The sequence below is a fragment of the Dufourea novaeangliae genome, unplaced genomic scaffold, assembly GCF_001272555.1.
Source record: "Dufourea novaeangliae isolate 0120121106 unplaced genomic scaffold, ASM127255v1 scaffold8, whole genome shotgun sequence".
NCBI classification, from domain to species: domain Eukaryota; kingdom Metazoa; phylum Arthropoda; class Insecta; order Hymenoptera; family Halictidae; genus Dufourea; species Dufourea novaeangliae.
This window is the reverse complement of record NW_015373923.1, coordinates 9,245,752-9,271,392: the sequence shown is the minus strand read 5'-3', so window position 1 is coordinate 9,271,392 and position 25,641 is coordinate 9,245,752. Positions and strand designations below refer to the sequence as shown.

At 37.8% G+C, this 25,641-nt stretch overlaps 1 protein-coding gene across 1 annotated transcript in view; it reads left to right on the top strand.

Annotated features, from left to right (window-relative positions):
• The window catches only part of LOC107194621 (zinc finger protein 541-like), a 229,036-nt gene extending 211,346 nt beyond the window's left edge, over positions 1-17,690 (top strand). The window contains exons 7-8 of the mRNA XM_015584267.1: positions 2,891-3,193; positions 17,634-17,690. Of these exons, the coding sequence (XP_015439753.1) occupies positions 2,891-3,193; positions 17,634-17,690 (360 nt within the window). The remainder of the gene's footprint in view (positions 1-2,890; positions 3,194-17,633) is intronic.
• Positions 17,691-25,641: the final 7,951 nt, after the last annotated feature.

Below are 25,641 nucleotides of genomic sequence, written 5' to 3'. Positions count from 1 at the left end.
GCTGTTGCGCGAGTTCTCGTTCAGGTGCACGCATGACCGTATATGCTGTGTGTTCTTCTCTTCTTTCTACGTTACCCCAGCCTATATTACTCCGTTTTATTATTCTTCTCGTGTCTTTCATTTTTGTTTTATGTACTGGTGGACCGTCCCGTCCGAATTTACCACCTCGAATATTCCATTCAAAAGAGGTTTCATATGGGTGCTACGGCGACTTCGTATGGACCATAGTACAGCGATGAAATTGCAGTGAATTGCAACGGTGACGGATGTAGAATTAGCGAACGATGTGTCGCCGTAAATGTATGCCGTTTCAGGTGTGCTTTATCATTTAAACATTGTTTCTTTTTAATTTCTTTTTCGAGATGAAAGCCGTTTGAAGGGCATTTTGTTTTATCTTCGTCAGAGTACGTTTTCTAGCAGGGTAATTCTAGATTCTTTTAAGGACGTCAGTGTGACGTCAGTTTTGGGTTCTTTGGCAAGGTGGCAGAAATTATTACACTTTTTCTGATAGCTAAACTCTGTTTTTAATTCTTTAAAACGCACTTTTAAAATGAGCGTTGCAACGGTGCAACACTTTAAAAGGTTAAGAAGCTTGGATTCGTTTCAAAAAGACTGAATTTTCCCTTACAGCCCATACTTTGTCAAATATCGTTTTGCATAAAAATCCGCAGTCTAACGATGATATTTGACATTACACCAAAGAGATACGAACGAATTTATTATGCACAACCTAATAAAATTCAAATCCATCTTTCATGAACGTGTTTCTTTTTTTGTTCTTTCCATTTGACGTCGTTGGTGCCTCGATCGAAAAATTGGCAGTAACACTTGGCGCGAGGCGGTATGCGGCGGGTCACTGCGTGCTACAAGATTGTTGAACTGTAAAGCACGGTACACGAACAAAGAGAGTATGTGTATACCAGGGCGGAGTGCACACACATTGAAGTCTCTTATAAGTTTCATTGTTCATGGTTTTCGCGCATGCATGCATAAACACTGACGTGCAAACTCAGCATCCGCTAGGAGAAAAAGTATTGTGAGGAAAGGGCCTTTTACCACTTGATAAATTTATTTCAAGCACTGAAATATATGTCAAATCGAATGTTAATTTGGCATACATTTCAGTAATTCCCAATATCAACTGGTAGGAAGCTCTTTCTCTACACCCTTTTTTCCACTAGTGGAAACTGAGTTTGCTCACGAGGGTACACTGACGTGCAATTTCTGTTTCTGCTAGGGGGAAAAGTGACGTAAGAGAAGGGCCTCCTACCACTTCGTAAATTTATTTCAAGCACTGAAATAAATATTAAATCGAATGTTACTTTGGCATACATTTCAGTAATTCCCAATATCAACTGGTAGGAAGCTCTTTCTCTACACCCTTTTTTCCACTAGTGGAAACTGAGTTTGCTCACGAGGGTACACTGACGTGCAATTTCGGCTTCAGCTAGGGGAAAAAGTGGCGTAAGAGAAGGGCCTCCTACGACTTGATAAATTTATTTCAGGTACTGAAACAAATGTCAAATCGAATGTTAATTTGGCATAAATTTCAGCAATTCCCAATATCAACTGATAGAAGCATGGTAGGAAGCTCTTCCTCTACGCCACTTTTTCCCCTAGTGGAAACCGAGTTTGCTGGTGAGGGTACGTGTCGTCGAGCGACGACGCGAGGATCAACGCACCACCGTTCGAATTTTACGGCACCGATCCTTTCAACGAATATTACTATGGCCGACAACGTGAATGCGAATGGAATTTCGTAAAAAATGAAAGCTCGAATACGGGTGCACGCCGTTGTGTTTGGAAGATAATGCACTCGTCGCTTCGTTAAAATTCATTTGCCGATACTATTCCGCTCGCCGAGATCTTCAATTGGGCATAAGGGATTATACCAATGGATGTACCGATGTTTCTTTTGTTAATGAACGAATATATAGCTTAATCCCGTATTATTTAATTAGTAATACAGGATGTCACAGTGAGACAATGAATATTGTTAATGTAACACAAATTTTTGGGATCGTATCGTGTTGTTTAATTAGGAAACGTAATGCAGGATGTTGCAGTGGAATAATGAATGTTGTTCACGTAACACAGATTTTTGGGATCAAATAGAATTAGTATTTAATATGGAAATAAATTTAATTGTTTCATAGATATTATATAATGAGGAGATAAATGGATTTGATTTAATATTTATGAAGCATTAGAAGCTGTCTTGTTATCGAATAAAGATAGATATTGATAGTAAATTATAATGATTTGTATATCCAGAATAGGGTATACATTGTTTGTTCAATTGATAAATGTTAGTTGTAATATCATTTTAAACTTGCAAAGAATTATTTTATGTCTATTCTATGAATATTTTTATGAAACTGTAGACTATTCGTCAGTATTAGTATGGGAACTACTTTTCCATAATTGCCTACCTAATTACAGTCAGTTCACTACATTTACATTTATATTTCTTAGATTTCTAATACCTCCGAAGGATCAGATACGCATTTGATATTTAAAGAACATCTTTATCAAATACTATCAACAGTATTTTACCATATAATGTTGGATAATAACAATTAGAGTAATTAAATAATTCTACCAATTTAGTACATGAAGCATTTGCTGTTCCACATTCCACTGTTAGCAAATTTATAACAGAACCTTACGTTAAATACTTAAAAAAACTTTCGATACCTTTATAATACAATTTACAATTAACACTTACAGTTTATACAGAATTTTCTAAAAGTATTAGGAATACAATTCATTATTATTCAGCTTACCAATACATCTATTATAGTACTTGTTACAAGCATGAGTGGATATATTCACAAATTGAAAATATCACATTTTTACTAATTTCTTTGCATCCAATTATATTTTACAGAGTGCCACGTCTCCTGGCGCCAGCAACGATGGCCTCACGAAACAGCAATTGGAGCTCATCCAACAGATCATGCAACAAACCCAGCAACAGCAACAGCAACAACAACAGCAGACATCCGCGCAACAGCAGCAACAACAACGCACCACCACGTCAGCGACCGTCACGACACAGATCCAAAAAACCCAGAAACCGTCCGTCAAGTCCACAACCTCGTCCAGCAGTGTCTCCAGCAACACTGGAAGTTCGAGCGCGACCAGCAACGCTAGGTCCAGCCCGAAACCGAAAGTCTGGAGTCACGTACAGGTGAGTGAAATTTTCTGAAAATATTCTTACGTAATTTGAAGGTGCGTATCCGCTTGTTGCATATCCTCGTATCGTATCACCGTTGTAATTACCACGGAATCATTAGTTGAAATGACTTCTTTCATTTCGTACAACTTTCATAACGAATGGTGAATTCCACGTTGATAAAATAAAATAAAACCACAACAGAGATTTAAATGTGACAGATATTTACTTTCATATACAGAGTGTTTCCAAAATGGTGGTATAACTCGGAAGGATGTGATTTTACATGCAAAAACAAGTCGAAAATGTTGAAGTAATATTTCTTCATACGATGCTTCATTTCCAAGATAATCAATTTTCAAAATTCATCAGACCAGTATGTATTCACAGTGTTAATTAAAGAAAATTCACTCAACGAAAAAATATGTAAAAATGAAATAATTATTTTTTTAACAACATTTCTTACATTGATGCTTATAATTATATAATTACTTTTCATATTGAAGTACATAGTCATTTGTTGCATTTAGACTAATATAAGTAGTATCAGTAGAAACATAATGCAATGCACAGACGCGTTGTCCAAGTCCTCTTTGCCAAGATATTCAATTCCTCGTGTATCCAGCAGATTTTCAAATTCGATTTTCTTCAAAACGAAGCATCGTAAGAAAAAATGTTTCAATTTTACAATTTTTTCATTGACTTACATAAAATTTAGCTACCTGATCAATTATATTTTTTATTCACATTTCTTTGAAGGCATACTTAAGGATCATTTTGTAATGTATGTGTATAAAATGATCCCCGGGTATCATTTTATTTATTACATTTTATTTAAATAAAAACAGCTTTGACGCGTTGTTTTTCTTTCATACTGACGGAGCATTGTTGTAACTAAAAGAAAAAAACAATAATATAGCATATAGGTAAAATGATTCCTGGGATCATTTTATCCTACTAGAGAGGGATCATATGACCCCAAACTCCCAACTCACATTTAGTGGTTGAATATAACATCAACTTATTACATGCGGTAACGAAACATTAATTAACTTATTATTGAATTGTGTTTAAATCCGTGCAAGAAGCAGCTGTCACATTAAACCGTTTATGACAAAAGTTACACAACATTGAAAAAGACCTTATCTTAGATAAATTGCAGTAATTTTAAACTTTTCTTGTAAACAAAACACAGAGCACTGATATTCACATGGCACTTCGAGCAACGACTAGTGACGTGCGGGGACAACTATTGTAGAAGGACATTACGATATAGCACCACTAATAGCCACAGGGCAGCCAGGAATCATTTTACCCCGAGGGATCGTTTTAGACACCTTTCCCCTACTTTCGAAAAAATGCAATAAAGAAAATTCGATTTTTCGACTGTCTAGTCCCTTTAATACCGACTGAACATTGTGGTTGCAGCGAGGGGCATGCATCATTCGCAGTATTTCGTGTCGGACGCGTAAGCATTTTAATGAGACAGTACGCGGACCCGCGTTCAATGATATATTATAGCATTACAATTGATCAGTGATAACCCGTTAAAGTACCGGATCGTGTTCGCTTAAATTATGGAGGGAATCCCGTTTACCTCGGTCTAATTCGCGTCGGCCCTCTTTTCGGGCAGCGCGCGCTATAATTTGTCAATTTGCGTTACCTTCTCTTCTAGACAGTCAGTGTAATTAATTTGTTACTACGCTTTCTGAACTGGCACGCTACGATTTCCATGACTTTGGCCTGAGGGTCGTAATAAAGGCACGTCAAATAATTTGCGAGCGGCAATCATGTCTGGGAATTTTGGAATTGTACTGTCGTCCGTAAGTCATCGGATTGTTGGTTTCTTTGATTGATATGGAGATTTTTATACACTTTTCTGAAGCAATTTTAGTGCAATATTTTACTGTAATCAATTAAAGTGTAGAGGTTATACAGAATGTGAAACATTCATGGTACATTTGAATGCACGATGTTTCTTCTGTAAAAGTATAATAAGAGTTTAATAATAGTTTAGTTGAAGAAGCTACGGTAGAGAATAATATCATTTGCGTAATTTGGCATCCAAATTGATACACGGGAATATTCTTTAATTCAGGAAAGAGGCAAAGACTGTTACAGAAAACGATCGAACAAGAATAATTTCGAATTCAGGGACAATTATATTTTTATTTTCGTGCAATTTTGGTTTCACCGAAGGGTGATATATTCAAGAAGTTTTCAAACAGAAGGTTAGTAGTGAAACAGAAAAATTCTTTAAGCCACAACGAGAGATTTTCAAAGAAGAGATTAGAAATGGAACAAAAAGATTTTGTAAGTTACCAAAATATAATATTTCAAAACTTTTCAAACAAGAGATTAAAAATAAGAGAGAAAATTTTCGTAAATTACCATAGTGTGATATTGGAAAAATGTGCAGACAAGAGATTATTAGGATTAAAACAGAAAAATTCTTTGAACTTCCGAGGTACAATATTTCCAAGATTTCTGAAAAAGAGATTAGGCATAAAACAGCGAAAATTCTTTAAGTAACCAATGTGTATATTCAACAAATTTTTAAACAAGCGATTAGAAATAAGACAGAAACGTTTCTTAAATAACCAATATGTAATATTAAAAAAATGTTCAGAAAAGAGGTTATTGTAAGCGATTAGAAATAAGACAGAAACATTTCTTAAATAACCAATATGTAATATTAAAAAAATGTTTAGAAAAGAGGTTATTAGGAATAAAACAGAACAATTGTTTAAGCTATCCACCATGTGTGGGGGCGATGCGATCTTCTGCGCAATAAAAGCAGTCGTGCCGAGTGACGTACATACATACGTTTCCGAATTGTTGATACAAGAAATACAATCGGCAAACACTGACGTTGTTGCCACAAGGAGTTCAGTTCCCAAACCACCTAAACATATCAACCACCACGGCTCGTATGTCAACTTAATCGATCTAATAGTAGTTACCCAGTCCACCCACCGGTCAAATTGTTTACTATAGCTCCAATCTATCCGTAAGAACAATAAACAATAAGCGCCCCGTGCATTTGTGCAAATATACAGAAAGTAATCCTCACTTCCTTCTGTTTTTCGTTCTGGTTACCGCACGTTAAATTTGCAAAGTTAGATAAATCCGGAAGCATTAAGCCGTATCCACCCTTAGAAAAATATTATTTCTATGGAACTACTAAAAGTTATTATTATCATTCTTAGGTACATTATTGATAGTGATTAATTATTTCGATATCTGTTACTATAAAATTGTTCTAATTTGCTATAACTTTCGCCCTTTTTCTGGATATAATTATATTCCCTGTCGATAAAGTAGAATCAAAATGCCAATTTAATTCACGACGACCATAAGTTTTACATACAACTAATATTAATAGTAACATTACTTATTTTCTTAAATATATTCTACGTTTATCATCCGTGTTGGTTATTTAACACGTTCACTGCCAACTACGAGATAACTCCGAGTTGAAACATTACGAAGAGGCTGCATTATTTAAATACCTATACAAAATTTTTGAATAAAATTAATATCGTAGTATAATTTAAAACAAGACAAACCGCCTGTATTAACTAAACGCATATATTTCCGACGATTTATGACTTAAAAAACGAAATAAATTGTGTCTGGCTACGTACGGCCTTTTCCACTGTGGTGGTCAATGTATTAAATAAATTACCGAGAAATATTCCGATTAAAAGTCGATATCCATTCCACAAAAAAAACGTGAAACAGATAGTTTTGCAACAATAAATTCTTCTATTATTCTGTCGTAAATGCTTCAACCCTCCGTCGGCAATACGGATCATTGACGACTCAAATGAATTCCCATTGTTCCCAGATTTACCTCCGTATATTTTCACTGAAAGAAAGTTTCAAACATTCGACTTAACGAGCGATTATATCATGCAATAGAGAGACTTTCGTAACTTTCCGGAATTTTTCAGATTTTTTGGATAGCATGAAACAGTAAAAAAAAGATTAGACTCTAGCATAAGTAATTCAATTTACCCATAGATTATGAAAAAAATCTGCCTATGGAGAGTTAAAAATAGTACAGATCGTTTTATAACGGTGGTCGCTTTAATCACGAAATTGTTAAAACATAGGTCGAAAAATGAATACTTTCGAAGTTATAAATAATTTTTCCTTCCGTAAGGAAACAATGGATTACCTTACCATTCCTTCATTTTCTGGTTACAGAAGGTTTTCGACAGTTTTTACTAGATTTCATACAATTTTCTTCCCTACTTCCATACTGTACGATATCTCCTAAAACTAGAAAGTCACTAGCTTCAACCAAAACGAAAAATCATTTATAATTTCAAAAATAATTTTTTGGAATAATTAATCAGAGCCTTTCTTGATCCTTTGGAGAATACTATCCACCCTAGAAGTTACGAATTCTTTTTCTGTATCACCCTGTACATGTACAATAATATGAAATCTCAATGAGTACTTCGGTTAATTTTTTTAACGACCTGCGACGAATACAGGACGGTAGGTCTAAATAGGTTAAAGTCACCCTTGGAAACGGGGCAGGGTCCTTAATATTCTTGTTCTCTCGTTAGTCGTCTCGCGTGCGCCGAACGATCAACAATTAACCAACAAACATATGCAAGGATCGCAGTCTGAATACCGTCGGTCGTGCCCCTATTTTATCACGTTCTTCGTATCTCGAATGACCCAGCAGCGGGGCGCCCGACCACCGGAACCTTTACCGCGCGCGCCTAACTTCATTACGTTAATGGCATAATAACCATTGTGGGTGGCGGTAGAGACGACGGGGCTTATGCGCCTGAAACGTCGGGTGTCCCTAAACAGAGCAAGAACCAAGCACAGCCTGAAATCGATCGGATCGCCATTAATATGTATGAGATCTTTGCTGATAGAGAGGTGGCGCTGGTGGGGTGGAAACAGAAGGGGGTGGGTGGGAGTGGGTGAAGAAATCGGAATCGTCGTTACCGCTCGAAGACGAACTACGGTAGCGACGTAGTCCTTGGGACTCGTAATTGGCCAGGAATTCGTAACCGAATGAATTCTACGGGACTTTCGAGGGGGAGGGGCGGCGGTTTCGTCCAGGAGGGCGTGAAGTAATCAACGCGACGGAATCCGATCGAGCCCTGTTTCATTCCGAGATCCTTGAACTGATCGATAGTACCATCGATGCTTCCTGGATATTATACAGTGTGATCCGTGTAATCTATCCGCATGAAATATCTTCGTTATTTCAAACAACACGCGAAAATGTTACGAATGAAATTTGTAGAGTTTAAAGCAATACGTAATGTGATAATAATGGTTTCTTGACAGGTGAATGCGTAGGGGGATATACAGGTCAGTTTTGTTTTGTTCAACGGAATGCCTGATTTTTTATGCTTAGTTTCGATAGAATAGAGAATTCTGAGTATAAAAGTACTAAGGTACATTTATCCTAAAACTTACCGTTATTTTATTAAGTTTCCAAGTTTTTCTTAAAAATTAAACAAAAATTTTTGTCCACTTCAGAATTTTTAATTAGTGTAAAATCATTCAAATTAAATTGGTAAAATTGATAAAAAGTATAAAGTGCCAAATGGAGCCCCAGATACGACACCAAAAGGAAAAGATACCTTAACACTAGAACTACCAAGCAAGTAAAAATAACTTCCAATACATTCTTACAACGATGATTAAAATGTTATAACAATCCATTTTCTCAGTGCTTTTGTAACTTTTATTACGATACGACAGTAAAGAAATTAGTTAATTTACAAATTTGTAAATTTTCAAATGTTTGCCATATTTATCTAGCTCTAGTGTTAAGTACATAAGACGTGGACGTGTATACTTCTGCGAGTAACTGTACTGGTATAGTCGTGACTATTCACTCGAATCGCACCGAGACGTGAGAGGCGAAAGAGATACGGGGTGGCGATGATACGGAGCTTGAGAGGTCGAGAAGGAACGGCCGCGTGTGGATTTGTCGTTGACACGTCGCGTGAATGGGGAGTCCCTGTTAAACCGAGCGTTGAAAGCTGGAAGTGTTGCGTGATTGCAGCGACTATTCCGTTGTTGGAATAGTAGGAAAAAGGTCGCATGCAGGAGAAAGCGACTCCCCCTACCCTGAATACCGATGCGTTCGGCCTCACCACGCCGGAAAAGCATTATTTCCAACGGAAAATCCGCTCGGGCAGACCGTCTACTGAGAAACACGTCGTTACCATTGCAATTTGCGGCCGTCGTCGCTCGTGTTTACCCTTTCGCTTTTCCTTTTCGATCGGCGAACGTTTTAGACCAGGCCTCTAACACACTGTCTCGCGGTTATTTCGGGCGGAATCGAATCGCGCCAGTGCATAAGTTTCCAGGTGCAATCGGAATCGATTCGAAACGACTCACGGTGCGTCGAACATATTTGTATTCGGGACAAAAATCGTAACTTCTGAACTAATCAATTTATAACCTGAGCACACTAATACTTTTTTAAAGAGAATACAGAGATATACAGTTCCATTAAAAATAGTAATGAGATTTTGATTTTTTATTGAATGAAAATTTTGCTATCATGATTTAGTATTGCAATTTGTTACCAACTGAATACTGACTAACTTTTGTTTGAATGATTTTTTTATCAAATTAATTATAACTATCATAATTGCGGATTTCGTATTTTATGATGACTGAAATCATAATAGTGCTATCGACGGAAATTCTGATAACCTTTAATTTACTATACATTTTATGTTACATTATATTGTACTAAATTAAATATTATAGAATTCAGTTCAGTATACATTCAACGCTAGTAGTTCTGGTATTAATGGGCCTTCTTTACCATATGGAATCGTTTAGAGTTTCGAGATACACGAAACGCGGGGAAATCGAATTCCCTCGTAAAACGTATTGTAATAAAAGGACAATTTCCTGTTTTTATTATTGACATTCATAGAAATGTCTTTATAGCTAATACGTATTTTGTGTTAGTCGTAAAAAAATGTTTTAGAGTTATGGTGTGTTCGAATGGGCGGATGGATTCTTTTAAATGGTATCGTATTTTTCTATTTTATATCATAGTAAAGGATAAAAATACACAAACTTCTGGTAGCATTGATTTGAACAGATATTTCAAATACTGATTCTTGACATTATTATTAATTATGTTTTACCTTATAATATGTATTCAATAACTTCTTAGGTACGATACATTATACACTCTATAAGGCCCACAAATAAAAATCTCACGAATTCGAGTTAAAAGAGTAAAACAATTGTGCATAAAATATTTTTTACGTGTTCCAGTGCTTAGGGATGCTCTCCGAAATATAATCGTGTATTAATACATCACCTTATCTAATTTCCATTTCCATAAATCAATCTACAAAAGACGAAACCCAGAACAACTTCCGCAGAGAGTCGATGCTTTATCCGAGGCAAAAACTATACGACAATTCCTACATTTATAATAATATTTTCTAACATCTAAAAGATATAATTTTATAAAGCAAGTAATAATGAACATTTCACATACAAAAATACAAAAATCCGCTTGTTAGTTTTTCACAAAAAGACTCGAGAAATTTGATCTCATTATACATCACAAAAAGAAGAACGGACCTTTAAAGGTCAAAATAAATCCCGAGAAAAGCACCTTTTTGTGATTTCAGTAATCACGCATCGAAAAAATCCTCAAAATCCGTCAATTTCGTCGAGTTTCTGGTAGCTTCAGGGTTAAAGCAATAAAAGAAACCGTTCGCGATGGCGCTCGAATTACAGTGATCCCTCAACCAGGAAGAATCTCAGATCCCAATTTCGTAGATCCTAGGCGGCGACGGCGGGGGGGATGTTTCCCTGACACAATTCCGGGCACAATGACCCGCGAAAGTGGAGAGAGAGGACGGAAACGAGATCGAATCAGAAAGGATTTGCAATCACAAGTAACTCGCTCCGCCACCTTTCTTCCCTCTCCACCCCATTCGAATTCCAAAAGCACCTGCCTCCTCAACCCCGACTCTTTTCAATCGTCAGGCCGCGCACAGCTGCGGACCTAACTCCTGGACGTCGAGGAATATTAATAAAGAGCCGGTCGTTCGCAAACTTATTCTGTCGCCTGTGTCCCCCCCCCCCCCAACCAAGCCGAGCTGGTTCCTCCGATTATCTTAAATCGTTTCCCGAGCGAGGCCTCTATCCGGGTCGACGATTTCCAATCGATACTGGAAGGGGTGGGTGGGGGCAATAACAGTTACAAGTCTCGAACGGCGGCCACTTCGAGCCGGCACTTGCGTGCAGACGTTCGAGCAACTTGCAGCTACGGCTCGACCATCTTCATTAGCTTTAATGTCCCGGTAGCTGGGGAAGTGGGCTTATGCCCATGGTGCGCCATAAAGGGAGGCTGTGACAGAAGTTCCGCTGAATCGGAGGAGTTCGAGTTGATAGTGGCGTGGGAGGCAAGAAGTGCAACGCGTTTCGTAAATGTACCGTCACCGAATGTTCCGCATTTTTCAAAGGGATTTATGGTTAAAGTGAATTGAATAGAAATTTAACGATTTAATTGTTAACGAGCAGTTGGCTAGTTTCTGAGTTAATTTCGGGTAGTTAAAAAATCAGCCTTGATCGAAAGTGTTGGGCACATTTATTATTACAGTAAATCCTCGGTGAGTGTTCGAAGGCTCCTCGGCACTGGACATTAAATATTTCCTAAACTAATGGCCACGTGCGGCTGAAACAAATATCATTGGCTTCAGAATTCTAAACTCTATCACTAGATTTAATCTCATTAAAATGTCAGCGTTACATCAGGGGATTTTTCCTTGTCAGTGCCGAGGAGCCTTCGAGCAGTAATCGAAGATTTACTGTAGAGTTTGTTGGGAAAATTATCTGTTTCATACCTTTCTATTCTTCATCATCCTCTGTCGAGGGCAGTCCAAAGGAATTTTAAGCACTTGGCAAGGTTTACAGTGGCTCATAAAACAACTGAGCAGTCCACAGTCTACATTTTGTGTTTCTTCCGAAAATTTACAATCCGCTGCCAGTACTCGTTGCTAGCACACATCAACTTGTTTGGAGTTCTCCCGTTAATATTCTGGAAGTTAGAAAGTTTTCTCCAAAGTGTGTCAAAGTAACAGAGTAAACTGAGTGACCATCAACGCTAATTAATTCCTTTCTTAAAAGAACAGTGCAAAATTAGAAATAAGTTACTGTGATTTTTTTTTATTGAGCGTTTAAGGTCAGATGCACCTTATAGGTTATTAGTGACCACAGTTGGGTAACTTAATGTAGCCAATCGTATTTAGAGTAATTTATATAATTTAAGATCTTTTAAGAAGTCTAGAACTCTTTTACACGAATCTATTTCTCGTAGGATCGTGAGTGAGTTTTGTAGATTATGTTGGATCCTCTTCGTATTATATTTAGGGCAAGTTGTCAAGATGTGTTCGACAGAATTTTGAATATTGCAAGTATCGCAGATATTTGCTTCGGTTTTTGTGATCAGATATGAGTCAGTTGTTAGTCATTTGGACAGAGGATGGCAAACCAAAATATCGACAAAATGATACTTTTCACGATTCAGTACTTCTATTCCCCCTTAATACATAAATATTTTTAAAAAATGCATATTTTACGGGGTGCCTGATAATTTCGGCCAAGTCTGTAGGTTACGAGGATCGCTGGAAAGGAAGAGTAAAGTGTTTGGAATGCCGCAAGAGGGAGAATATACCGCAAGAAGGAATAACGTCGTTCTATGGCATTAATATGCATGCACGTCGCCCGTAGTCGAGGACTCCAGGTCAGGGGCTCGACGAAGTTTCACTTGCAAATAGACCGTTCTGTAATAATAATAAATATTGCGGATTGCTGGCCGAAGACGCGAAGAGACGCCGGCGTAACGCCGCTCGAGACGCGAGCTTTCCAATAAACTTCAGGAACGAATCGGCCCGAGCCAGCTCGGACCTCGGTTTACCTAGCCCCGGCTGTAAGATAGAGCTTGTAACGGGAGTATGGATTAAATTAATATGATCTGGTATGCGCTCGCGGATACCGGCTGGCATAGTAATGAAGGGATCGCGAGGGGATTTCGCCTGTACGCCCGGACGGTTTTATCTTTACGGAGCCGTCCAAGAGAATTCGTATTCGCCTTACTTCCCGTTGCTTTCGTCTGTTACGTGGTTCTACGTTACTGACGCGGGAAGCTTCGGTTACACGAGAATTTCGATATATTTTTTTTTTTTAGAAATTTTGCAAGTTTTTAGAAAACCTTGATAGAAGTGTCAGGTAATTTTTAGTTCCTCGGGGTAAAAACAACCCCTTGACTGTTGCACATAGAATACTCACACAGCAGATTTTTAACTGTAGAGGATGTGTGATGTAATTGCTGTTGGATAAAGTTTCATTTTCAGTTCCGAATGTATTATTAATCCGACATAATGCTTTTTTTCAAGTGAGGTTAAGATAAAACTGTTGAGTGGATTATATAACCACAGTGCATAACGTCGTCTGTCGCAACAGGTGGGTCAAAATGACCCGACATTCGGTGCGTTAAGGTTAAAGCTTAATGTGTTTTCTGATATTTTTGTATATCTTGAAAGTTATGTTATAAAAAATGTTTAGAATGCAATTTTAATGGTTTTTTTTCTGCTGTGTAAAACTGTAGAATGAAATTGTAAAAATTATTTTCATTTTATTTTTGAAACAAGAAGTTTTGTTTAAATAATTACGATATTTTGTTGTTCGAAGGTCAGACGAGATATTTTGTTGTTTAAGGAATTTATTTAAACAGCAAAACCTGGGGAAACGGACACTTTTTAATTCCTCTGAGAAAAAGGGATGTATAGAATGTTCTTAGTTTATCGTATATTTTGAAAAATGTAGTAGATATAAAATAATTATTGGAATGAAAATGTAATGACTCTTGATGTTTTATAAAACAGTACAATGAAATTGTAGAAAATGGGTTTATTTATTTATGTAAACAACCGATTTTGTTGAAATAACTAAAATATTTTGTAGTTTAAAATTTAAACGGGAATTTTTGTTGTTTGAAAGATTTATGTAAACAGGAAAACTCGAGATAACAGATACGTTTTTTAGTTCCTCTTGGAATAACGGATACTTTTTTTATTCCTATAGGAAAAACGAATACTTTTTGTAATTCCTCTAGGAAAAGGGATTGTATGGAATATTTTTAACAAGTTTCCTCGCAAATAGCAGGGAACAATTGTAGTTTTAAAATATCCTCTCCGCAACACACACGTGCACACACAAACGATGAGTTTATTCAGTGGCAAGAGGCAGTCAGCTGCGAATGAACTGTAACTTTATGTATATGCGGACGTTTTACGAGAGCTTGCACGAGACTCGGGTACGTAAAAATGCCGAGGAAATCGTCAAGTTGTCGGGGCACGTCGATGCACACGCAATTTGAGCGGAAATCGTGTTCAGTTTGCGTAGGTATATTACGTTAGCGCCGCCAATGGAAAGATGATTATATTGGAGTCTTGTAGAACCTTTGAAAAGATTCTGTTTAAAAATAATTATCATAGGGATGTTATTGAATGTTAAATTATAGAGATTTTTGTCTATCGTAATACAATAATCTGATTTGGAAATTAATCATTTAATATTGAAAAACAATATTCATATATGTTTCAAAAATAGTTCAACAATGTATAATATATTTTGTTCACAGAGACAGATTACAATATTTTTCACATTTCAAAATTAACACCATAAAGTTCGTATGTTTAAATAAATTAAAATGAATATTATTTTTTCAACGCCCTTTTTACACATGTACCACAGAACAGGCGTTACATTTTTTCTCGGCAAAAACGGACCCCACGAGTTACGATGTACACTCACAGAAACGAAGCAGGGGTAGAATCGCGCGAATAAGAACTACGACGGGATCGTTACGTAGGTTACATACAGGGTGAGTCTCGTGACATGACAACTTCGAATGATTCGTATTAAAAAAAAGTGTTACAAACAAAAGTTGCATGGTTTCCAGGGGACATACAGTACTTTAGTCGATTTGTTGTTTGCTTTTTTATCAAGATATGAAGGTTAAATGATATTTCCTTAATGTTTCTTTGGTTTAGAAGAAAAAACATTGTTTGTTCTGACTTGCTTGCACAATTCGTCTCAGTATCCGTCAAAAGATGGGCGTAAAAAGTTACAAGTTTTTCTACAAAAAACTGAACGTAAGCTTAAAAACTCTGAAAGAAAAGGGTCGACAAAAAATTCTTGGTACAATCATCTTAAAGCTTTCCTTGAATCATGTTATATTAGCCAAAAAAGTTTTCGACAGAACAGTTAACTGTACAATAATTTAAGCTGATCACTTTTTATGATCCACCCTGTATACACACACACACACACAAGTAGTACAATCATCTTAAAGTTCTCTTTGAATCATGGTATATTAGCCATAAAATTTTTGATCAAACTGCTACCAGTAAAATAAGTTGATCACGTTTCGTGGTCCACCCTGTATACACACATAGTAGGAGAGAGTTTGGCGTGCGCGCGCGCGTACGAGATGGAACAGACAGAGAATAGGAGGTGTGCAGTTCCCGTGTCTCGGTCGTTTGCACTATCGTAAGTTTATGTCGTTGGTTCGCGGGGCTAACCTCTGCCAACCTCTCGCCCTTTTATACGACACGATAGTTTCATCGCGAAACTGCCACCGTTCACATCTGTTGCCTTTCCCATTACCGTACGAACATACACCAGCCCCCTATTCGCCGCCCGGTAAACTGAAGCACGCTCTCAATTCCGCCCATCTCTCTTTCACGTGCCTCGTCTTCTTCGCGACCTTCCAGCCACTGTTCGCGTTATTCCCCGCGACAAGGATTAAAGGGGTCTTCTAGCCAAAACCTTCTAAAAATCGATTTTTATTCGAAATATATTTTTTTGAAAGTATGCTTGCGGAAGGATTTGTCTGAAATCGAAATATTAACGATGTAGATGGTTAAGGAAGACGGCGCACAGTCCACAACGTGCAAGTACTAAGCTTTAAGGTGGTTCGTGCCAAATTCGAAAGACTAGATAATTAAATAAAATTCATACAGATTGTTAGAACGAAATAGGGACACTCGAAAAATTTGAGGCTAGGTCGTGATGAAATAAATAAGAAAAAGCTTGTTAAAGATTGAGTTTTTAATACAGTTCTTATGGCAGCCTTACGATTTCTTACCGGAAGTATAATCTTTTCTTTTCGCAGAAGATGGAACTTTTAACCAAAAACTAGGTACTGAAAGTATAATGAAGTATAATAAATATTCTTTAAATATAAATAAATATGCATGTCAAAGGCAGATATCAACAAATGTTATTTATAGTTTCTTCGTAAAAAAAGTAAAGAAAAATTAGAAAATGGCCTTCTAGACTGGAAAACCTAGAACAGTATTGTTCACCTTCTCGATCGATCCAGCCAGGTGTGTACAAACATACGTAGGTTATATGGTGGACGATACTGGACGCGGTTCCGATCGGAAAATCGACAATTCCGCGGGAATTATTGGCGACCTTTCGACTCGAAATTGGAAATGGTTGCAATTAGAGATGGTCGCCGATAGCGTCGTGCCTTGGTGGTTTGCGCGCCTATTATCTGATTGGGTATCTTCTTCGAAGGGATAGTTCACCGGTATGATGCCACATATGTATGAAATCGGATCTTGCAATTTATGGAGGTAGTAAATATCGTTCCATAAAGATTGCAATATACAAGAATCTTTAATTTACATACAGGAGAACAAAAAAAAACTACTTGTATTTTGAGCTAGAGTATAAGAAGAGAAAGTATTTTGTTTTTATTAATTCTGATCATTGTCAAACAAATCTTTTGAATCGTATTAAGTTTAGTAGTTACATTACACTGTAACTAATATGTTCGTGTGATTGTCTGTTTTGAAAGATCTTCTTAGTATTAGGTGTACCAATCAGTAATCTATGATGTTTTGTTAAATTCACTATTTATTTGATAAGAAATCAGATGCCACTGCTAATTCAGGGAAATTTGTCCTCGTTGTTCGAGATACACCGCTGTTTCTAAAGAAGAAAGCAGCAAAAACATATTTTGAAATTAAATTATCTTAGTAGCTTATTAAAAAGAAATAGTGGATCATTTATTGGTATACATGATACATGACACAAATATTTATTAGTTAAAGAATATATAAAAATTCTATTTTCTTGATAGTTCTCTAAAAATCTACTCTAAAAAGATCAATATTAACAGAAAGTCTGAATAATACTGAATCTATAGTTATCGGAGGAAAGTCTAATTAAACTTACTTATTATGAATTCACTTCTTATATTCATTTTTGTGGTGTATACAGGGTTAGAGAAAATTATGTTAAACGCCTGCATGGAAATGAGTTACTTAGAGCTTACATGATCAAATGTAATACGATATTGATGAACGTCTTTCCCATATAAGTGTTAACATAATTTATCCGATCTTTACAGGGTTCCTTCAATTTAAATGTCAAAACTGCGGAAGTGTATGGGGGACCAATGAACTAAGGAAAAAAGGCTTCGATTCAAACTGAATTTAGTAAACATGTATATTACTCGTTTTCTTTGACTCGACGTGAAATACTATTCCGCTGGTATTAACATTTAAGATTCACAATACATTTAAAATTGCCATAAGAATAAAATTCCTTTTGTACCTGGGAAAATATTAACGATATACCAATTCTTGATAGTGAATTCGTAAAAAAATCGTATGGCAAGGGGTTAAATTCGGGACACCCGGTATACAAACAAAACGCACACTCATCAATGTTCATAAATATTCAATCTCTCCACAGTACAAAGCACATTCCTACGTTACAACATTCCCAATTAGTTACGCGGACACGTAAAATACCTACCTACGGGGAAAGAAAATATAAATAGTAACGCGATGCACCGTACGTCTCGAGTAACAGTTGTTGACTGAATACTTATAAATACCTGAATCGTGGCAGAACATCCGACGAAGATGGGATAGGCCAGACTGAAATGTTTGCCAAGAACTCGGCAATGTTTGACGATTAAATAACGTTCCCTACGATAGTATGTACACGGGATCATCGATTGCACGGTCACATCCGTGGATCGAGACGCGCGTGTGCGGTATACGTGTGACACAATTCCCAAACTGTTGTGTGCCCCAGAAAAATTCAATTGTCCGTCAGAACAGGAAGTAAAACTGATCGTTCCCTTTAAATAACCCACTCCTGTCTCGAACGAGTCGCGAGCGAGCGCATCACAACGGGCGAAAGGGGTGGCTTACCTCGAGCAACGAGGAAGACAGCAGAGAAGAACCAGGTCCCTAAACTCCTTCGTGGACGCGTTCCCTTCGACAAACGTATCTTCTCACAGTTCGATCTGGTCAGACCGGTGTCACGTGCACCCTTAGACGAAAGAATTTCTCCTGCTGTTCGCCACCCCTGTGAAGACCCCCCCGACGAATCTCCCCGAGGGAGAGACCCCCAGCGAGTTAAGTCTCCGTCCTTTTCCCACTGATCGTCCACGGGAGACCCCCCCTGGACCATACGATGACCAATGGAACGTTTCATCTGGAATCCGTCACAGGAAAAATTCCTCGTTTCCAACCAATCGCGTCCCGTTGAGACCCGTTCCAATGTTTCCGTCGATCCGTTGGGAGGATGGCCTTGAAAAATCGCAAAACACGTGGCCGTGTGCGTGTGTATATTCTCCTTTTCGAATTTTATCGTCTTGATGTTTAAACTCGAAAATCGGGACTGGCAGCTGTACAGCTCGCCACGCTTCGTACCTTTTTCCTTGTCGCGTTCCTTTTCATTTCTTCGTTTTTTATTCTCGTTGTCCTGGTCGATCTGTTTTCGACTATCTTCGTCGATCTTGGGCCAGAAACACGTTCGTGAACGCGGTTACGTTGCTGACTTTTAAAGAGACCATGACGCTTCCTGCCTCTGCTCTTCCGCGATTCATCGCTGGAGATTTAAATTTTAAACCGAAACGAACATGCTAATGCCCCCCCCCACTCCCTTCCGTTCTGGCCACGTCGTGTTTCGCCCTCGTTCGATTCGCGCGTTCTTTCTCTAGGTCACGGAGGACCGTTAGTATTCAAACGGGTGGCTCTCCCGTTTGGAGAACACGTATTCGTCGTTTCTTCGTTTTCTGGACGAGAGAGTGTCCCGTGAATTCACATCGGGCCGTGTACTCGCGGAATTTATCGACGGGGAATTGCGACCCGTGTGCCGTGCTCGGAAAATGGTAATCTTCGATTCGTAACTGTTGTGTCGATTTTCCGGTTTTTCACGGTACTTTAGAGTCTTGAAGAATTTTCGTGGGTTCAATAACTCGATGCACAAAACGTCGAATTAATGAATAATATTGCTGAGCTACAGAAGTATTCTTGAAATTAATTTAAGAAAAAAAGGTGTAACGAGATATTATACGATTAATTTTAACCTTACCTTTGATACCCAGAATGACAGGAGGAATCAATTTATGCGATTAAAAAATCGTAATATTTTATTTAACCCTCACCCATCCTTCATTTTCCCTACTTAATTTGCCTCTAAACGTCAGATTGCGATAAATAATTAAATTTATAAATTCCCTAAAACAAAAGTCACGGAAGAATAGCATCACTTAGGCAAGAAATGTGTCAAATAGACACTACGAACGGTAACAAACTCGAATTTCACAGTGTATCCGGGTCACACAGGAACTCTCTCAACGTTAAACATTCAAAAATCACAAATCCATGATAAAAGTTGAGATCAAGCAACGAAGCCAGCTCTCCCAATTTTATTTCGTCGGCTACCGCGCAGCTAATTAATTTCCGAAGTTGTACGTCTGGGATCGCGTTGGAGGTGGCCGACAAAGAAGGATTTCCGAAGCAGCAGCAGCCGTGCTTCTTCGATCGATTATCCAAGGGATAAGAAGGGTCGAGGGAGGAGGAGAGAGAGAGAGAGAGAGGACGGCTGGTATACACGGGGAATGATCGTTAATGGAAGATGTAATTGGAAAATACTTGGCGCGCCTCCGTTCAATTCGCCTCCGTGTTTGTTTGCGATACCGTGCCAAGCCGCGGCGAGTTATTGCAAGAATCCTGCTACTACCCGCCCGCCATAATCCTGCACGCTCTATAAACTTCCTGTTCCTGCCTCTCGGGGTATCGTTCTCCACGCTTTTACGTCGTCGATGTCGTCGTCTGCACGGGATCGATCGATCGGCCGCGAACCGGATACCTGACAGGGCCGATCTGCCGCGCGGAATATGCGCGCTCCCGTGGCCCTTGAAAAAAATATTATTCCCTTCCTTCCGCCTCGCGTGTCTTCCGTGGCAGGATAAACCTTTGACGAACAGGAACCGTCGTATATCCACGATATTTCTCTCGGTTCGCGATCGATGTAAGGCGAACGGGATACACGGTGTCACCGAGGTCTTCGATTGTACGGAAAATTGTGTTTTATTTCGAGGGAATTTTCATAGCGAAATGTTGAGTAGATTTTCGACTACGAGAATTCTTGTGCGGGGCAATTTCAAATGTTCAGCGACGCTCAGGGAAGTGTAATAGATGGGTAGAAAGATGTGAAATCTGGTGCATTAGCAATTTCTTTTTGTAAGTATTGATGGCTTTAATTGTTAAATTATTGGAAATGATTATTTTTTATGGGGAAATAGAGGGATTACAGGAATTATGTAAATTGTGAAATATGGATTATATTCTTTCTTAAGTAGGTGTGATATATCCTGTGAATATATTTTAAATATTTTATTTTTAATTAATAGGTACTTAAAGAAATACCTGTTTATTTCGATATTTTCTTACATGAAAATGCGAAACAACTAATAAGTAATAATATTTGTGTATTGTAAGATTCGTAATAAATAATAAGGTTTTCATCTCACCAATGAAGAGTTAAACTAGTGGTAATCATTTACATCATCAGTTTTCATTCCTTCAATCTAAAATTGAATATATAGATAAAGGACATATGAATTACCTACGAATATTTTGTAGACTTCTCAACTTTATATTTCTATGCGTCGTACCAAACTGATAAATATCACGTCACCCTTAGGCATAGTCAACTGCTAATCCTTCCTAATTCTTGCCCTATCCCTATAGCGATATATAATATTTTATCATAACATTTAAGATAGAAACAAATACTATCATGTTGCATACATATTTACGTATATATATTTGTAAACAGCATGACGTGATTATAAATTGTTTCCAGAAAATTTCAAGCAATATAAATACGTCAGTTCACCTTATACAAATGTCACGTGAAATCATGTAATAACGTGCCATTTTACGTGACGTGATATTAATGTGTTTCTACCTTTAGTTTCACGACCGTAAAAATCACGACTTACTGTCATGTGAAAACGTACCTTAATTCAAAGTCGAAAACCTTCAGTCCAAATCTATATACATATATGAATCGCTACAATGAAGTAATCCGAAAATCCCCGAACAAAGAAGACTATAATCGATTAATCTCGATACAATAGCGAGAAAATTCGCGTTTAAACCTATTCAGTGAAACCAGGAAAACGCCAAAAAATTTCGATTTCCTCCACGAAGCTCATTCCCATTACAGCCCAAGTCCCTATTACCCTACCGAACATGTTAAACCGCTCTCGAAACCCATTATTTTTCGAAACTACGTCGATCCACACGGTTAATCGAGAACTTGCACGATCCACATCTGAACACATTTCCATTGACAATCACCACAAAACGAAATTCTCCAATTATTCGATTTATCTACCTGTGGCCCCATTGTCTTCCACCAATTACGAGTCCGAGCCAGGAGGAATCATATTGCGGCTTCGTGACGCTCCATCGACAAGAGGAAAGAGCTCGAAGACGGATTCGATTTCTCGGTGGGGTGGGATGGTCAGAGTTTGATATCTAAAGAGCAAACGATCTTCAGAGACGGATACATAATTGGGAAGAGATCGTCGCGATTGGGGAACCGGGGAAAGGAGATACAGAAGCAGCAGGGGCATGGGTGAGTCGCACGTGGAGCTACAAAGCACGTCGAGAATACTCTTGAAAGTGAATACTGGTATCGAATTGCAGGTACACTCAGGCCGTGTCTCTAGTTGTTCAAAGTGTGCATAACAGGCCATGGGGTAAGGGTAGGAACTAATTGGCAGGTTGCTGCTCTTAAGAACATAAATACGAGGCGAGAGGATCGAGAACCCGCTAGATGTCTAGTGGATCAGTAGGGGTGGCGGAGGCTTTCAGAAACGACGACGGAATAGAAGGCTTCCGGGGGGAGTTTCGTTGCCCGCGGATGACTAAGTGCCTCGACTTTGAGCCCGTGAAATTTTTGTCGGACCGACGGAGAATGCGAATATTGGGATAACGGGGATGCGGACGTATCGATTTGAAGGATACTCGAAGATAGAACGTCCTGGATGAAAGTTTAGTTTGATTAAGAGCGTCGCTTCTGAAGCTTGCTTTTATCTTTATGGAATCACTTTCTTTTTGTTCGGTTGCATTTACCGCGTTTGTTACTGGCGTACAGGGTATTCCGTTTTAGTGTTTTCACGCTGGTGTCTTCGTAACTGTTTGGTATTAACAGCGGCCCAAGGTTTTTCATAAGATTCTCACAGAAACAGTTATCTTAAATCGCTCAAAATTCTAATAATGCTATCAAAAAGTTTGAAGGTGCTGTTAACGCGAGATTTTTAAATTGAAATACTTTTTTTAATATGATACATTCACAACAAACACATACGTATAAAAATATTGTATAATATAAACAAAAAAAATCAAAAATACCCAATTTGCGATTTGTTATTTCTTCAATTTTAATACAAAAAACGCCCAAATTGCGATTAATCGCCAAATCTGACAACATTGGGTATTAACCCTCATCCATCCCTTATTTTTCAAACTTAATTTGTCGCTCGGCGTCAAATTGACACAGTGATAAAAAATTAATATAATACATAGGTAAATTTGCAAATTTGTTAAAATAAAAGTCACGGAGCCTCAGCTTGATTTACCTACGCGTGACAGAATAGCATCATTTCTTAGGAGAAAAGTGTAGATTTTATGTGATTAGGACCCTTAATCATGGAAACATTCGATGCTGGTATTTTTTACCACAATCAATACATATTTTAATCTTTCATTATGAATCGAGGGGTTCATTTCAAAAACGGCCCTTATCAAATATTTTAGTTTTTGTGATAACAACAGATTTTCGTAATCAAAAGTGAAAATCATAATATAGTAGAACCTATACCATCAGAATTGACCTATGTCCTGATTTATTCTGCAAAGAAAATCAATCGAATCTTAGGATTGTTAAAGATGCCAGAATATTTTTTCACTCTCATAGAAAAGAAAACAAAAATCAACAAAGGTCGTTCTTGTTATGAGCCTCTTAATTACTGTAAACAATTTAATTCATGAGTTATATCAGCTAAGTTCACTTTCATATCCAGCGCCCCAATTTTTTAAGAGTAGATAAACCGTATCTTTTTTGTAACCCTAGCATATTCGATTATTGGAAATTCGTTACACAAAAAAATGTAATACAGTTCAATGTGGAATAAAGTAAGTTAGAAACCTCGATGATGTTCAATACATTTTAATTCGATGTCCAACGTAACGTCATCTAGATTAAAAATAAATATCTGTGTAACTCCCGATTCGAAACGTTTTGCAGCTGTGCTAACATAGTAATTAAAAATATTTCGTTTAATATTCGACGAGACGGAGTTTTACTTGACGTGTAAACACGAGAAAACCGAAACTCACGGAGAGGTAGTTCCTCGATTGGTGAACCGGAGAACGCGTGATCGATGAGGCTGTTGAATGAGAATTTCCGTGCGAGATCTGTGGTTTGAAGCACCTTTGGTAAATACGGGCGGATCAATTAGCGAAATGGAAGTTACTAATACAGCCGGAACGATTTGCTGCTTTCGTTGTGAACGGGAACGTCGGATAGAGGAGAGCTCGAGGAACGAATTGCCCTTAAACATTTCATGTTTCCGTAAATTTCGTATTTTCCGCTATATAAATACCGCCTCTTAGCATCGAATATATGAACGGATATTTGAAAATTTTTCTGATTAAGGTGTAGAATACAGATATAGGTGTAAAATTACAGATATAGCAATAGTGCAATTAATAATGCCAAAAATTGAAAGTCACTTATACTTACAAGGAATATTACTCTAGTCACTCTAGTGTAACACGGCGATTTTAATTCCGTTTAGTACATAGTTAGTATTTTAAAAAATTGAATTTGAAAAATTTATGGGGTGAAAGCAGCCCTCAAAAAGTCAACGAATCAAATGGCATCAGACAGTGTCAAAATTTAAAAATCTTCTTGACAATCATTTGTGTGCCACGTAATATACACAAAAATACAACAAAATATTTCTTTGGTAATTTTTACATAATTTAGAAATGAAATGGTTAGACAGTACCTATTCGAGGATCCTTTATCCCGCCGTACGATCTCACGTTCGCTCGTCGACGAACGGAATTACCACGAGATCGTTCGGATAAAAAGCGACCGCGGCTATCGTCAGGGCGCGATCGATAAATTTCACCAATTCGAAGCGGACGCTTTATGGACTTGTTATACGACCAGCATCGTAATTATCTCCATTTCGAGTTTATACATATGTACACGCGAGCGGACGATCCTTTAATCTTGCCGTTGCTCCCGCGCGGCGGCGTTCCCGGCGACAAATAACTGCAACGCGTATCCCTCGTGTTATTAACCCTCGGCTGAAATACTCACCCCCCGTCGGGCGAAGAATTTCTCGTTTTCGAATAATCGACAGGCTTAACGCGCGTTCGAACGATCGACGGACGGGTGAATATTTTCCCTCGAGCTCCGAGTACCGATCGAATGGTAAACTAGAGACTGCATTTTTTGATAAAAAAAAGGAATTAGAAATTTGAGAAGAGTTTAGAACTCGAAAAATGAATATTTCTGTACTAATTAATCTACGGAAGTATTTCTGAACAGCTTTTGTAATCGATGCCCATTAGATGATAATATGATTTAGCATTTGATTCATTTACATTTCAGTTATCCAAATTAGATTGATCTTATTTAACATTTCGTCTCTTTAATCCTCGGACAGTGGACTGTGAAGGAGTCACTTGGGACCGAATGTAATATTATTGTTATATCTATGTCAGAAAGAATTTTCAAGGTATATTCTTCGTTGAGGCCATTTGAATGAATAGATTTCTTAACTTTTTTTAAAAATGTTTTTCTAAAATTATTTTTTCTAAATAGTAGAAGCATGTATAGAATGATATAGTACATCAGAAATATATAAATATATAAATTGTGACCAAACATTATTTATTATAAATGTGTACATATTTAAGGTATGGGTCTTTAGTGACCCGGCGTCCGCTGGCCGAGGGTTAATCTTACGATTCCGAGCAACCGCGCGTGTCGTTCGTCGCATTACACTTATCGATCGAATGGTA